The sequence below is a fragment of the Spea bombifrons genome, chromosome 5 (genome assembly GCF_027358695.1).
Source record: "Spea bombifrons isolate aSpeBom1 chromosome 5, aSpeBom1.2.pri, whole genome shotgun sequence".
Lineage (NCBI taxonomy): Eukaryota > Metazoa > Chordata > Amphibia > Anura > Pelobatidae > Spea > Spea bombifrons.
In genome coordinates this window covers 17,579-30,197 of record NC_071091.1, presented here as the reverse complement: position 1 = coordinate 30,197, position 12,619 = coordinate 17,579, and the positions used below count along the sequence as shown (strand labels likewise).

The 12,619-nt window shown below is 43.0% G+C and overlaps 1 protein-coding gene across 1 annotated transcript; it reads left to right on the top strand.

Moving 5' to 3' along the window:
* The first annotated feature begins 628 nt into the window (after positions 1–628).
* Positions 629–4,850, top strand: LOC128497390 (tyrosinase-like). Its single transcript, XM_053467444.1, has 4 exons — positions 629–1,423; positions 2,134–2,347; positions 3,936–4,077; positions 4,464–4,850. The coding sequence occupies exons 1-4, from the start codon at positions 629–631 to the stop codon at positions 4,642–4,644; spliced, it is 1,332 nt and encodes a 443-aa protein (XP_053323419.1). The 3' UTR covers positions 4,645–4,850.
* Positions 4,851–12,619: the final 7,769 nt, after the last annotated feature.

Below are 12,619 nucleotides of genomic sequence, written 5' to 3'. Positions count from 1 at the left end.
AAATACTCTAGGTACGCCCCTGCATCATGCGGCTGTCAGACCCAATGGCCATGCCTCAGCTCCTCTTCCCACGTCTTAAAAGTGGTGTGATGAAGAGCTGAGGCATGCGGTGCGTGCACGCCGGCCACTTTAATTTCATTAGGCGCTGGTGGAGTGACTGCCGCACGACGGCCGCTTTCAATGTCGCTCGCAGCCGCTTTGATGGTGCAATGGGCCAGTTGACTAGACTTGCCCCCCAGGCCTTAGGCTGCCAGCCCTCCCCTGGGTGTAGGATTTGAGAAAAGTGATCTGACTTAATGCTGTGTGCGGCAGGCCTGTAATCATTTTATGCAGTTTTATACTTTACTAAATTAATAACCGTGGAGGGTGTATTAGCTGGGTCTCCTGTGTCAGGGATGTATCTATGGAAGTTGGGAAGTGTCCCCCTCAGACTTAACATACAGAGGTCTTTATTCTTGTCCCTTGCTGGTCTGTACAGTGTAACTGGGTCAGTTTCTAGCAACATTGCACCGGCCCATTGGGAGAAGCGGTGCAGGGAGGTCAATCGCCTTGGTAAGAATATGCCACTTCCCTGTGTATTAACGCACTTGCTCTCTCCATTTAGGAGTGTCACAAGCTGAAGGAAGCTATGTATGGCCTGGTTATCTTCAGCCTCTGTCTGAGTGCAGTGTACAGCCAGTTCCCCAGGGCTTGCACCACACCAGAAGCTTTGAAGGCCAAGAGCTGCTGCCCAGCATGGGAAGACGGAAGTCCATGTGGTTCCCTCTCAGGCCGTGGCCAATGTCGTGACTGGGTAGTATTTACACCACTGTCAGCTGGACAAGTTCCCCAGCCTTATGATGACCGTCTCAACTGGCCACGGAATTATTTTGACAATACGTGCGAGTGTTTTGGTAACTACAGCGGCTACAATTGTGGGGAGTGCAAGTTTGGATACTTTGGAGAAAAATGTGACCGAACAAAAACTGTAGTTCGCAAAGAGATCAGAGAACTGTCACGCATAGAACTACAACGATTCTTCAGTTACTTGGCTCTGGCCAAGACAACAAAAAGCAAGGACTTTGTTGTCCTCAGCACAGGAAACAGGCATTACCGAGACACATATCGATTTGTAGATGCAACTATTTATGATGTTTTTTCTTGGATACATTACTATTCCATGAAACCAATCATGATAAACAGCTCATTTATTGATCCTAATAAAAACTATGCCCATCAAGGTCCAGCTTTCCCAGGCTGGCATCGTTTAGGTCTCTTATTCTTAGAAAGACAAATTCAGCTTCTGACTGGTGATGAAGACATTGGTCTGCCATATCTCGACTGGCGTGGAGAGACAAACTGCTCTATGTGTGACGATGCGTTCCTTGGAAGTAATGATGTGCAAGGAAACCTGAGTCCTTACTCGTATTTTGCTGGCTGGATGGTAAATCTAACTTTATGTGTTGTTTGTTGTCTTTTAATAGATAAAGCGGTTTTGGGGGGAGTCAGTAAAGGTTACTTTAGTTTTTCCTAGTTAACAAAAAAACAGATTAAACACCGGAAGAACAAGAAGCTTGGCTAATGCTAAGTTGTATTTCAAATATTAATATTGTCTTCAGGGGGTGGTGAGCGGGTGAAGATAAGTTTAGGTTGCCTCTTATGGTCAATTGAGCCTCAAAAGGAGATTCAAAGGATAGACCAGGAGACTGAGAAGGTTAGTAGAATAGATACTGCTTCAGGTAAGTCAAGCTCTCTGTGTAAAGACCATCTAGCCTTGACATGGACACAGGGCTGACATCATCTCTTGACAACCCATTCCAAGAAGAATGAGGAAAGACATGGCACTTTTTCTATGACAGCCAAAAGACAAAGAAATAAAGGACAGTATCAGTGCAGAACACACCTCATCATTCTAATGGTGTTCCTTTGATTTTTAGTGAGAAGCCCCCCGAAGTCCCACCGTTTCTTATTATTGTTTTATTATTTTTTATTGGTCTTTTTATACATTGAACATCTCTGTCAAAAAGGGGTTTTAAGTTTGAGGCAAGGTAACAAATTGTCACTATCCCCTGTGTCTTCCATGTAGATATAAATTTTACACTTAAATCATTTTACCTGATAATAAAGTTGGCATGCATATGCTTTCTCTTCCAGGCCTTTTGCAGTGGGTTCAATTATCCTGGTGCCTACTGTCCAGCTGCTGGGAATGACTTTCAGATGGAGCGAGTGCACCGGAATCCAGGGGGCAATCCACTGGCTAACAGAATTCCTTCATTCCAGGATGTGGAAGATACACTGAAATGGAGAGATTATGATAGATATCCACATGACAGTACTGCAACAAGGAGCTTCCGAAATATACTGGAAGGTACAAATCTCCTGATACTTTATGAATTATACATTGTCTGCCAAATGTCCCTAGAACATAATATTTTGCATCATGTATGGTGCCTCCTTCTGGCTGGCAGATAATCATGTTCAGGTAGATTTCTCACCACCAAGTACTTGGTTGGGAAGGAAGCATTCAACCCACACCACATTTGAAAGGCATTATATTCAGCGTACACAGGTGGGGCCCTACATTGGTGCCCTAAATGGGTTTGTTGTGAAATCAAAATCTTTGTATGTTGGCCGTTGAGGTGTAGAATCAGTAATATTCCATAGATACATAATATGAGGAAGACCCAATCAGACCTGTCATATGCAGGGCAACCTCTGAGCTGGACCCCTTATAATGTATTGTCAATGCAGTGAAATTACCGTATTTGCTCGATTATAAGTCAAGGTAACCATCGTCTTATATTCAAGATCGTCTTCTAGGTCGTCAAATAGAGGTCTGACTACAAGACTAAGATCCAGTTCCCCCGCAGCGCTGCAGGGGGCCTGGATCCTCCTCTCTGGCAGCCGGTAGATGTCTGTGCGATGAGCACAGACAACCTCCGCTGATGCTGGCCAGTACTTCCTCTGGGGGCTTCTATGACGTAGCGCTGGCATCACATGATCTTCCGTTGCTCCACCATAGAAGTGCCGGCAGCAGCGGAGGTTGTCTGTGCGCATCCCACAGCCAGTGAACGTTTGCGAGATGCGCACAGACATCCTCTGCTGCTGCTGGCGGCACTTCCGCCGGGGCTTCTTTGGTGGAGCACCGGAAGGTCATGTGATGCTGGCTCTCCATCATAGAAGCCCCGCGGAAGTACTGGCCAACAGCAGCGGAGGTCTGCATCGCACAGACCTCCACCGGCTGCGGCACTAGACACCAGGGAGTCTGAAGCACGGGCCACAAGTAAAGGGATGCACTGGCAAGTCGGGGGGGGGGTTAAGAGGGGTTGGAGGGGTCAATGGTTTTCTGGAGGCAAAGTGGCATATAGGGGGTTAAAAGGCATATCAGGGAGGCAGAGTGGCATATAGGGGTAAAAGGTGTTTCTGGGGGGCAAAAAGGGGGTTAAAGGGCATATCGGGGAGGCAGAGTGGCATATAGGGGGTTAAAATGCATGTCAGGGAGGCAGAGTGGCATATCAGGGGGTATAAGGCATATCTGGGAGGCAGAGTGGCAAATAGGGGGTTAAAATGCATGTCAGGGAGACGGAGTGGCATATAGGTGTATAAGGCATATCTGGGAGGCAGAGTGGCAAATAGGGGGTTAAAAGGCATATCTGTGGGCAGATGTGCATAACTGGGCAGAGTGGCAAAAAAAAGGAAATAAAAACAAAACATGCATTTTTCTCAATCATAGTTTTTATTAAATATGAAAAAATAGTTGTGAATTAATATTTACTAGTAAAACTTTTTTCCTATAGGTTAGTCTTATATTCAAATTTTGGGGGGTAGTCTTATAATCGAACAAATATGGTAAATTCTTGCTCTTGAAAATATCCTATATTTAGAAAATAAACTCCAGATGGAGAACAAGGTTATTCATACTTATTTTGCCATATGCTGGATTTTCTGCATCGCAGGTTTTGTGAGACCATCGGATGGGGAGACATTTGAGAGGAACATGCACAACCTCTTCCATATATACCTTGGAGGAACCATGTCACAAATTCCAATCTCCAGCAATGATCCAATATTTGTGTTGCACCATGGCTTCATTGACAAGTAAGTTACATGGCCAGTCACATGTGTCTAATAACTAATGACTGAGTCGGGGGCGGGGTTCTAAACTAATATAACATAGGAGGTGTAACAAGGGAGAGAGTTGCCCCTACTGGACATTAAAGTAAGAAAAGGATGTATGAGGCAACAACAGTTTGATTCACTGACCCCTCAGTAGAGATCTAGAAAAGACTGTTCCTTGGAGGCCAAGTAGAATGAACACAATATTGGGAACGGAAGTGAAACCCTTGGCCTCGGATTAAGAGAAAGGGAAGATCCAATACCAAAGTTTAAATCCCTTATTTAAAAGTCATGAGGTGGTTGCAAGGTACACAGTATTTTAATGTTAAGTGCTTGTGAGGCATGACTTACACATTTGTCTTCCGTAGGATTTTTGAAGTATGGATAAGAAAGTATAATGGGAATCCACGTATTTATCCTAACAATGATGAGCTGGGACAAGGACCCAATGAATGCTCCACCCCGTACTTCCCCTGCTATTTAAACAAAGATCTGCTTCAAGTATCTACTAAATTTGGATATACATATTCTGTATATCAGGACCTGTAACTCTGCAAATCTAGAATGACTGACAAACACTGAGCACAACACCACGTGACACACCAACACTCGGCTCACAAACACTTTCTAGATAGTACAGAGACAAGGGCACCCAGACATAACCATGACGCAGACACTCAGGTCCCACTCGGCAGAGAGATACTCATCTTCCCAAATATTGGATGAATTGTTCAACATTTTGGATGATTAGCTAAGTGAAGCCTCACAGATTCAATCTGTGCTGAATCTTTCGTATATACTTTATCACTAATACACAAAACCCCAGAGAATAAATAGTCCTCTCTCTTCATTGTAATCACTTTTCTCACCGTGTTAAACGGACAATGTGTAAAACTGCCATTATTCTCATATTTTCTGTTCCGGACTCTATCGGGGTAGGCAAAGCATCTGTACCCAGACACCCGTGTCCATGACAAGGCTTGTGGGAGCTATTGTTGCATATGGAGCATTTAGTTAAAAAGAATCTTGCTGCCTACCCCTGCTCTTTAACCCTTTTACAAGGAAAAATATATTTCTGGTTCCAGGATTATCCCTGTATTCATAACACAAAAGCGCCCCCTCTAGCCAGGGACGGAAAGTAGCTACTTAGTTATCATGTATGGTGTGGCGGGCCCTGGCAGTTATTTCTATTTGTTCTTTTTTATTTATATATAGGGAAATTTGATTTCAGACCATAGAATTCCCAGTTTCAAACCTCATTGCACAACATTTATCTGCAATTCAGCTTATACTTTGGAGACCATGCACTTTTGGAACCTCAAGTACACGTTTACTGCGCTCTAACACGTTTACTGTGCTCTAATATGTTTACTGTGCTCTAACACGTTTACTGTGCTCTAACACGTTTACTGTGCTTTAACACGTTTACTGTGCTCTAACACGTTTACTGTGCTCTAACACGTTTACTGTGCTCTAACACGTTTACTGTGCTCTAACACGTTTACTGTGCTTTAACACGTTTACTGTGCTCTAACACGTTTACTGTGCTCTAACACGTTTACTGTGCTCTAATACGTTTACTGTGCTCTAACACGTTTACTGTACTCTAACACGTTTACTGTGCTCTAACACGTTTACTGTGCTCTAACACGTTTACTGTGCTTTAACACGTTTACTGTGCTCTAACACGTTTACTGTGCTTTAACACGTTTACTGTGCTCTAATACGTTTACTGTGCTCTAACACGTTTACTGTGCTCTAACACGTTTACTGTGCTTTAACACGTTTACTGTGCTCTAACACGTTTACTGTGCTCTAACACGTTTACTGTGCTCTAACACGTTAACTGTGCTCTAATTCTCAGTGTTTCTAAGCAACATACACATTTAGACAAGTAAATGTCTTTACTGTATTATTTCCTTTAATTTTTTTCCTCATGAATTAATATTTACAAAATAAACAATAAAAGACGACTATCCTGTACAACTGAGCCCTTTCCAATTATTACAGAGTAATTATAAAGCATCAAGAAAAAAAATACATGACCCTTTAAAGGAACAATCATATCTCTTCTTATTTAATGCTGAAAAAGAAAACCCTGGTTGCCGCTACCATGGACGGATGGATGTGCAGTGATTTTCCCCAGACAAGGGTCCCCATTTACTAACAGGGAAATTATGAGTGATGAGGTGGGGTTTATTTGGCCACTATACCTCTCTCAAATAGCAATTGCCCATGGGGTGGTAAAGAGGGGGTCTGAGGACCACCATTCCTTTTTTTGAATATTTTTTTATAATTATTGTGTTGCGGGAATTTTGCAACTTTCTGGAGAGGTCATGAGAGTTTTCCTTGATCATGTCTGTCCTCACCGGAAACTTGCAGATTTTAAAATTGCTCTCATCAGTCTTCACAAACTACTCACATTTCATGAATATCAGAGTTTTGCAAGTGTTAGGAGGCGAGGGTATGCAAACTCAAGGCTGGTCAGTCGTGTTAGGGTCAGGATAGGGTAAACTGACTACTTGACTTAATGAATGGACCCAAAAGCAGTGGCGTCTCCAGCTTTCATATTTATAAATTTCAATAATAAAACACTACATATATATAATGTGTTAGACATCCATTTTTAACTACATAATATTACCTTGATTAAAAAATGATTTCAAAATAACAGCTGAACTGGCAGTTATTTTTCATTCTTTAATATTAGACCCTGCTGCCAATAGATATATAAATAATAGATAAATATTTGCCCCTGCTGCCAATATATTTTATAGTGAAAAAATTGGCCCCTATCCAAGCATTTCTTTGGGCCCAACTCCACGCTCCCTAGCATGCAATCACTCCCTCCGCTACAACACCAAAAAAAATATTTGCCACGCTGACTGCAGATCAGGGGAAGACTGTGAGAATCAGTACAGTCTTCCCTCCTTCTGACTGCACCGTGGCATTGAGAGGTCCTCTCCCCCGTAATCATGCCCAGAGTCTCTTTGTCCCCTCATTCACTAAACCACACCTCTATTTTACTTACTCCCTGTAGTTCAGGTATATATCAAATAAACCACAAATGGAAACAGCACGTGCAACTGAATAAGACATAAAAACCCTGTATTTGCAGGTATACATAAATAATGTATGGAAACATAGCATTGCAGGTATAAATCAACAGAACACACAAACCCAGCATTGCAGGTATAGATCAATTGGAATTCACATAAAAACTCAGCATAAAACCCCCTAAATTACAGGCATAGATCACAGGTTGCACACCCCAAAGCCAGCCCTGGCGTCCACACTGCACCTGACCAGCACCCAAATTACACACACATAGGACGTGCCATCTTTGTCCCCAAACAGCCCAGAAAGAGTCAACATTGTCCCCAAACAGCCAAGCCTATGCCATCTTTGTCCCATAAACACTCTACCTGTGCCATTTTTGTCCCATAAACACCCTGCTTATACCATATTTGCCTTTTGACAAATCAATTATACACCGATGATTCACACAAACACTTTTACAGTCACTCACTTATTCACTTTCATTCACACAATCATTTATTCTTTCACTCTTTCACACAAATTATTTACACATATTCATTAATGCATTCTCACAAATTCATTACTTCTCTCACTCATTCACGCAATTCATCCACACATTAATTAAAACTCTCACTCATTCACACAATTCATCCACACATTAATTCATTTATTCTCTCACTCATTCACACAATGCATCCACACATTAATCCATTCACGCTCTCTCTCTTTCTGACTCTTTATTTCAATATTCTTGCTACCCTCCTTTCTCACTATCTACCCCCCTCTCCCTCCCTTCTCACTATCTACCCCTTCTCACTCCCTTCTCCTTAACTACTCCCTTCTCCCTATCTACTCCCTTCTGCAGAAATCAAGATCTCATAAAAACAGAAAAAGGAAAGATTAAGACAGAAAGGATAAGACTGAAAAAGTCAGATGGTCTGGTCTATTCACTTACCCATGAGTGCAAGCAAGTTGGCATTGATGTCCAAAGCGCAAATTCTTATTAGCCAACATGTATCAGGAACATTACCATTCCCCTTTAACACACGCACCTGCAGGAGAATTCAGATGATAAAAAAAGCAGTTCCAAATTTCACCTTGCTTCCCCAGAGCGTGAAATGCCTTTCATCAACTACCCCACACCTACCCCAAGATTCATGGGCTAAGCCTCAACGAACCTCCTCAGAGTTTATGATAATTAATAAGGTGATACCGAAAGTCACGTGCAAGGCCCTATGTAAGTTGTATTTAATTAGCATGTTATTATTAGCTGTCAGTCAGCTCAGCACTAAAACTGTTAATCAGGCAGCCTGAAGCCTCCAATAACACTAGACGTTGTTCAGACTAGTTTAACATACCCTGGGAGCAGAGCTGGCACCATATCAGCTGGAGAGATGTGAGGGTAGTTTCCACATTCTATTGGCAGGACCTACTGATGTTGGTTTCCCTGCCTCCCCTGTCTCCAGTTGCAAATGGAAGCCTATACTGCATTTATTTCATGACATGGTGCTGGAACAGGGTTCCCCGAGACACAGGACATCTTCTTTGACTGATGACTGGAAATAGGGCCCCGTCTCAAGAAAAATATTTTAATGAACGGTTAGCTTATGTCTGTGCTAAAGCTGGGATGTCCAAAAAGTGTGTCCTGTTAGTGGCAGGGAAGGAGTTGACCCGCACTGATCTTGGATCTCTCTGGTGCATGTGTACTGGATGCATTAGTTGCTGTGTAAGGGATATGGGGTTATTTATGTTTTGTGTGGGGTATATCTTTATGTGCATCTCCTGACCTTTGTGTCCCTGTAATGCATTACTGTGCAAATCAATGTTCTGTATCTAACACGTCTCTGTGTACGTGCGCAGGATGAACGCATATCCTGCGATGCCTCGGTATGTTCTTGGATTAGGCACCGCCATGCTTGTTTAAGGTGGGTATGGTGAACGGCTGGTTTATAAAGCAGAAAGAGATTTGTCTTATTAGAGGTGAGTCCGAGCGTGGAGAGAATAATAAACTTATGATTGCTGTAGATGCCACTGCCCCAGCCTCTCACAGAAATACTGATTAATGGGCAGATAATAACATTATGTAACAAACGGGAGGGAGACCTCAAGATAAATAGAAAATATCCTTCCCCAGGTTAAAGGAACTAATTGTTTTCTAATGCGTCAGATAAATTATTCCAAGACACAAACAATGATTAGCTCAAAGTAACTCAAGGTAAAAACCCATGTATCTTGACATTTAAGCAGCTATTTAACGAGGAACCCATTAGGTGTCATTCCCATAAACTGGGCAGAACTAAAGCTAATGTGGCGTGTCCCCAATACAGCAGATGACGGGGAAACAATGAGGCCCATCCACGTATAATAAAGCACAAAGACCACTAAAGTGAACTCGCATTAGCTCAAAATATATGCCTCAGTATACACTAATCTGCAACTCGCATGTACAGCAACTCCCAGTACCAGACTCAACGCAGATGCTTTATGGTGAAAAACAAGTAAATTGGGAAGAAGTTAACCGTACCATTACTTCTAAACTGCGGCTACATGCACCCCTCTGGGCTAATGCTCTCTGCCCATCAAATAAGAAAATGGTGCTGCTGAAAAGCAGTTGAGTTAACCCTTAACTTGTCTAAATAGCTGATGATACTTAAAATAATAGGAAAAGATGAAGAATGCAAATACTCCCGTGTGGTCAGTGCGCCATTTATATAAGGCATGCCCCCCCAACTGTCACGATTTGGGCGGGAATGTCCCCATTTTGTGACTCTGTCCTGCTGTCCCGCCTATCCCTACATCTTTCCGGCTTTGCAGGGGCAGAGGAAGGGTGAGGCGAGAGCGGTACTCACCCTTGGGTGCAGCTCCGGGGGGGCACATAGCCGTCCGATCAGCAGCTGCAGCCTGCAGGACTAGTTGGGGAGATCACAATCTCTCTCTAGTCGGCTCAACATTAGGGAGCGCGAGGTCTGTCTCTTCACACCTCGCTTTACTGCTCCCTAATCACTACGTGGCGGCAAATAATCCAGAGCGCGGGGATATGTCGTTGTACCCCCGCGCACTGCATCAATAGTCGGCGCGTAGTGATGAGGGAGTAGTAAAGCACAGCCCTGGGGGCCCATGACTGGGGGGGCCTGGGCTGCCCTTCCTCTCCTCCCCCACTTTCACCTTTTGCACTTTATAAGTTAAATTACTAATCTGCCCAGCTATATGTAAATCTTCAGATTAGGGGGTCACTCGGGGTTGGTCAGCAGCCCCTGGTGACACCTCCCATAATATGGGCTATAAATTTGGTCCCCTACAGGGTAGGGCATTACTCTTTAACTGCCTTTTGCCTGAAAATATTCCCTCCCACCCTTCCCTTTTTTGTGTATGTTTCTATGGTGTAGGTTTTATGCTGGCATGGTGCTAGAGCTACTCACCTTTAGGGGTGGTTGGCTCGTGGTGCACAAGCCTTCAGGCTTAAGTGCAAGACACTCCTTGGGCTAAGGGCCCTTGCGATTCCTATTGGTGCCACGGGCTGACGGGCAAGGGACGCCATCAGTCACAGCGGGTATACAGTTTACACGCCTATGCCAGATGGTGTTTATTCATTGACGGTTTCACTGGTTACTGTTTCAGTTTGATGGTGTTTAGTTAATTGTTAAAAGGGGCGTTCGTTAAGCGCCCAACACATTGGTGTAAAGTTTACAAAGGGTTAATGGTACTTAACCCTTGACACGTTAATTGTGTTAGTGTCACGGTGCGGAGATGCAAGTTGGATTGCACCATGGACAAATTAATCCATATCTGACTTTTATTGACATTGTTAAGAAATAAATAAACTCAATTTGTTAAAATGACATTTGGTGTATGTCTTTATTTGTGGTTATGGGAGGAGGGGGAAAAAGGGGGCTGCCAGGTAGGCCCTCCTCCAGTCAAGCGAGGTCTGAAGTGACAGACCTTGTGCTGCCACCGCAGGATGGAGGATGAAGAATGGAGTCTCTGCTGCTGTGGACTACTTTTCTAATGATACTCAACCAGCATTTTGGTGGACACCTGGCTGTCTGAGCATCATGGGAATTGTAATTCACAGCAGCATTATCTGCTGTTAACTGCACTTCCTGTGATGCTTAGCCAACATCATGGAAGTAGTATGTCTGGCTGAGCCTCATGGGAATTCAAATCAATGCGTTGGTTATTTTTAATAGGCATGACTGTGCTGACAGAAACGAAGTGTGTTTTAAGTGGCGATGCAAGCGCGACATTGTAAAGAGCAATCGCTTTTATTGGTGAGTTCTGCAAGAGCGATTTCAACAAAAAAAAAAGTGTCCCTCTTTTACATTTTGAAATGTTGGGAGGTATGTATAAGGTACAGTTACTAACGCTAAGAGGTGGCTGCTGCGTGACTGACACTCCAGAAAGGGATGTTTTCCCAATGTTAAAGACAGTCATACATTTCTATGTCACAAGGGGTTAAATGGGAAGACTAGTCTAATAGATCAATTATTGGTGAAATGATTGTCAGTTTCAGTAAAACACAAAGAACTTGATGAGTATTAAAATTTGTTCTCTAATTTGTTCTCTAATCAAATCGTTTGGCCGTTTGATCATAAATCACCGATTGAGCCGAATTGGCTGAAAGCAGCGCCTGCCAGGTTTCCATCGAGTTGATTGATCGCTTTTCTTTTTTTCTGAATCTGTGTAAGCACATTCCCAGTGTTTCTCTGTAAACATGAAACTTGTGTGTTTCAACGCCTGTAATTTCTTTTGTGAAATTTCACAGTCTGTTGAAAAGTCCACATATACACCTTTATTGCTTCATGTTTAATCTATCTCTTAATCTAAATACTGGTATCTCACGTATCAATAGAGAACAGCCACCAAAATCAGAAATGTGCCTTTAATAAATAAATCAATAAATGTAATAAATATAAATCAATTATTAATCTCCAAGGACAACAGCTGGCTCCCAACACAATGGGATTCCTCTTGAGTAAACCAGTTTCAAGGAATTACACTAGTGGTGAAACCCAAATGTCCAGGAACTCACAATACATCAAAGGGCTATCTCTCTACCAGGTGGGAAGAATAAACAGGAGATACAATCTACAATCTCTTACAACAAAAGGATTACAGGAGACAATATCAACATTCAGAGACCCACCCTGAATTTGCCCTGAGGACCATCAACTTCACTGTGGGGGCAACCTAACTTCTTGGACAAGAGCGATCTCTACAGGCAGCTGGTGCAGGTACAAGATTGTGCCTTCCAAAGGATGAGTGGACACAAACTCAGAAGATGATTGTCTGGGACTGTTTGGGCATGGTGGCTATAAAGGTGTTGTGTGAGCAACAGAGAAGAGAGAAACAGAAAGAAAGAAAGAAAGAAAGAAAGAAAGAAAGAAAGAAGGATAACATCAAGGTGACAGGGACACCCCATCCTTACATGCACACATAGAGTCATTAGCATAGTGTAGTTAGAGTCATAGAGCCTTGTATTTCAGAC

Coding starts and splice junctions, on each gene's coding strand:
- LOC128497390 (XM_053467444.1), top strand. CDS start 629: ATGTATGGCCTGGTTATCTTCAGCCTCTGTCTGAGTGCAGTGTACAGC. Junction 1,424..2,133: donor CGTATTTTGCTGGCTGGATG/GTAAATCTAACT, acceptor TTTCTCTTCCAG/GCCTTTTGCAGTGGGTTCAA. Junction 2,348..3,935: donor CTTCCGAAATATACTGGAAG/GTACAAATCTCC, acceptor TCTGCATCGCAG/GTTTTGTGAGACCATCGGAT.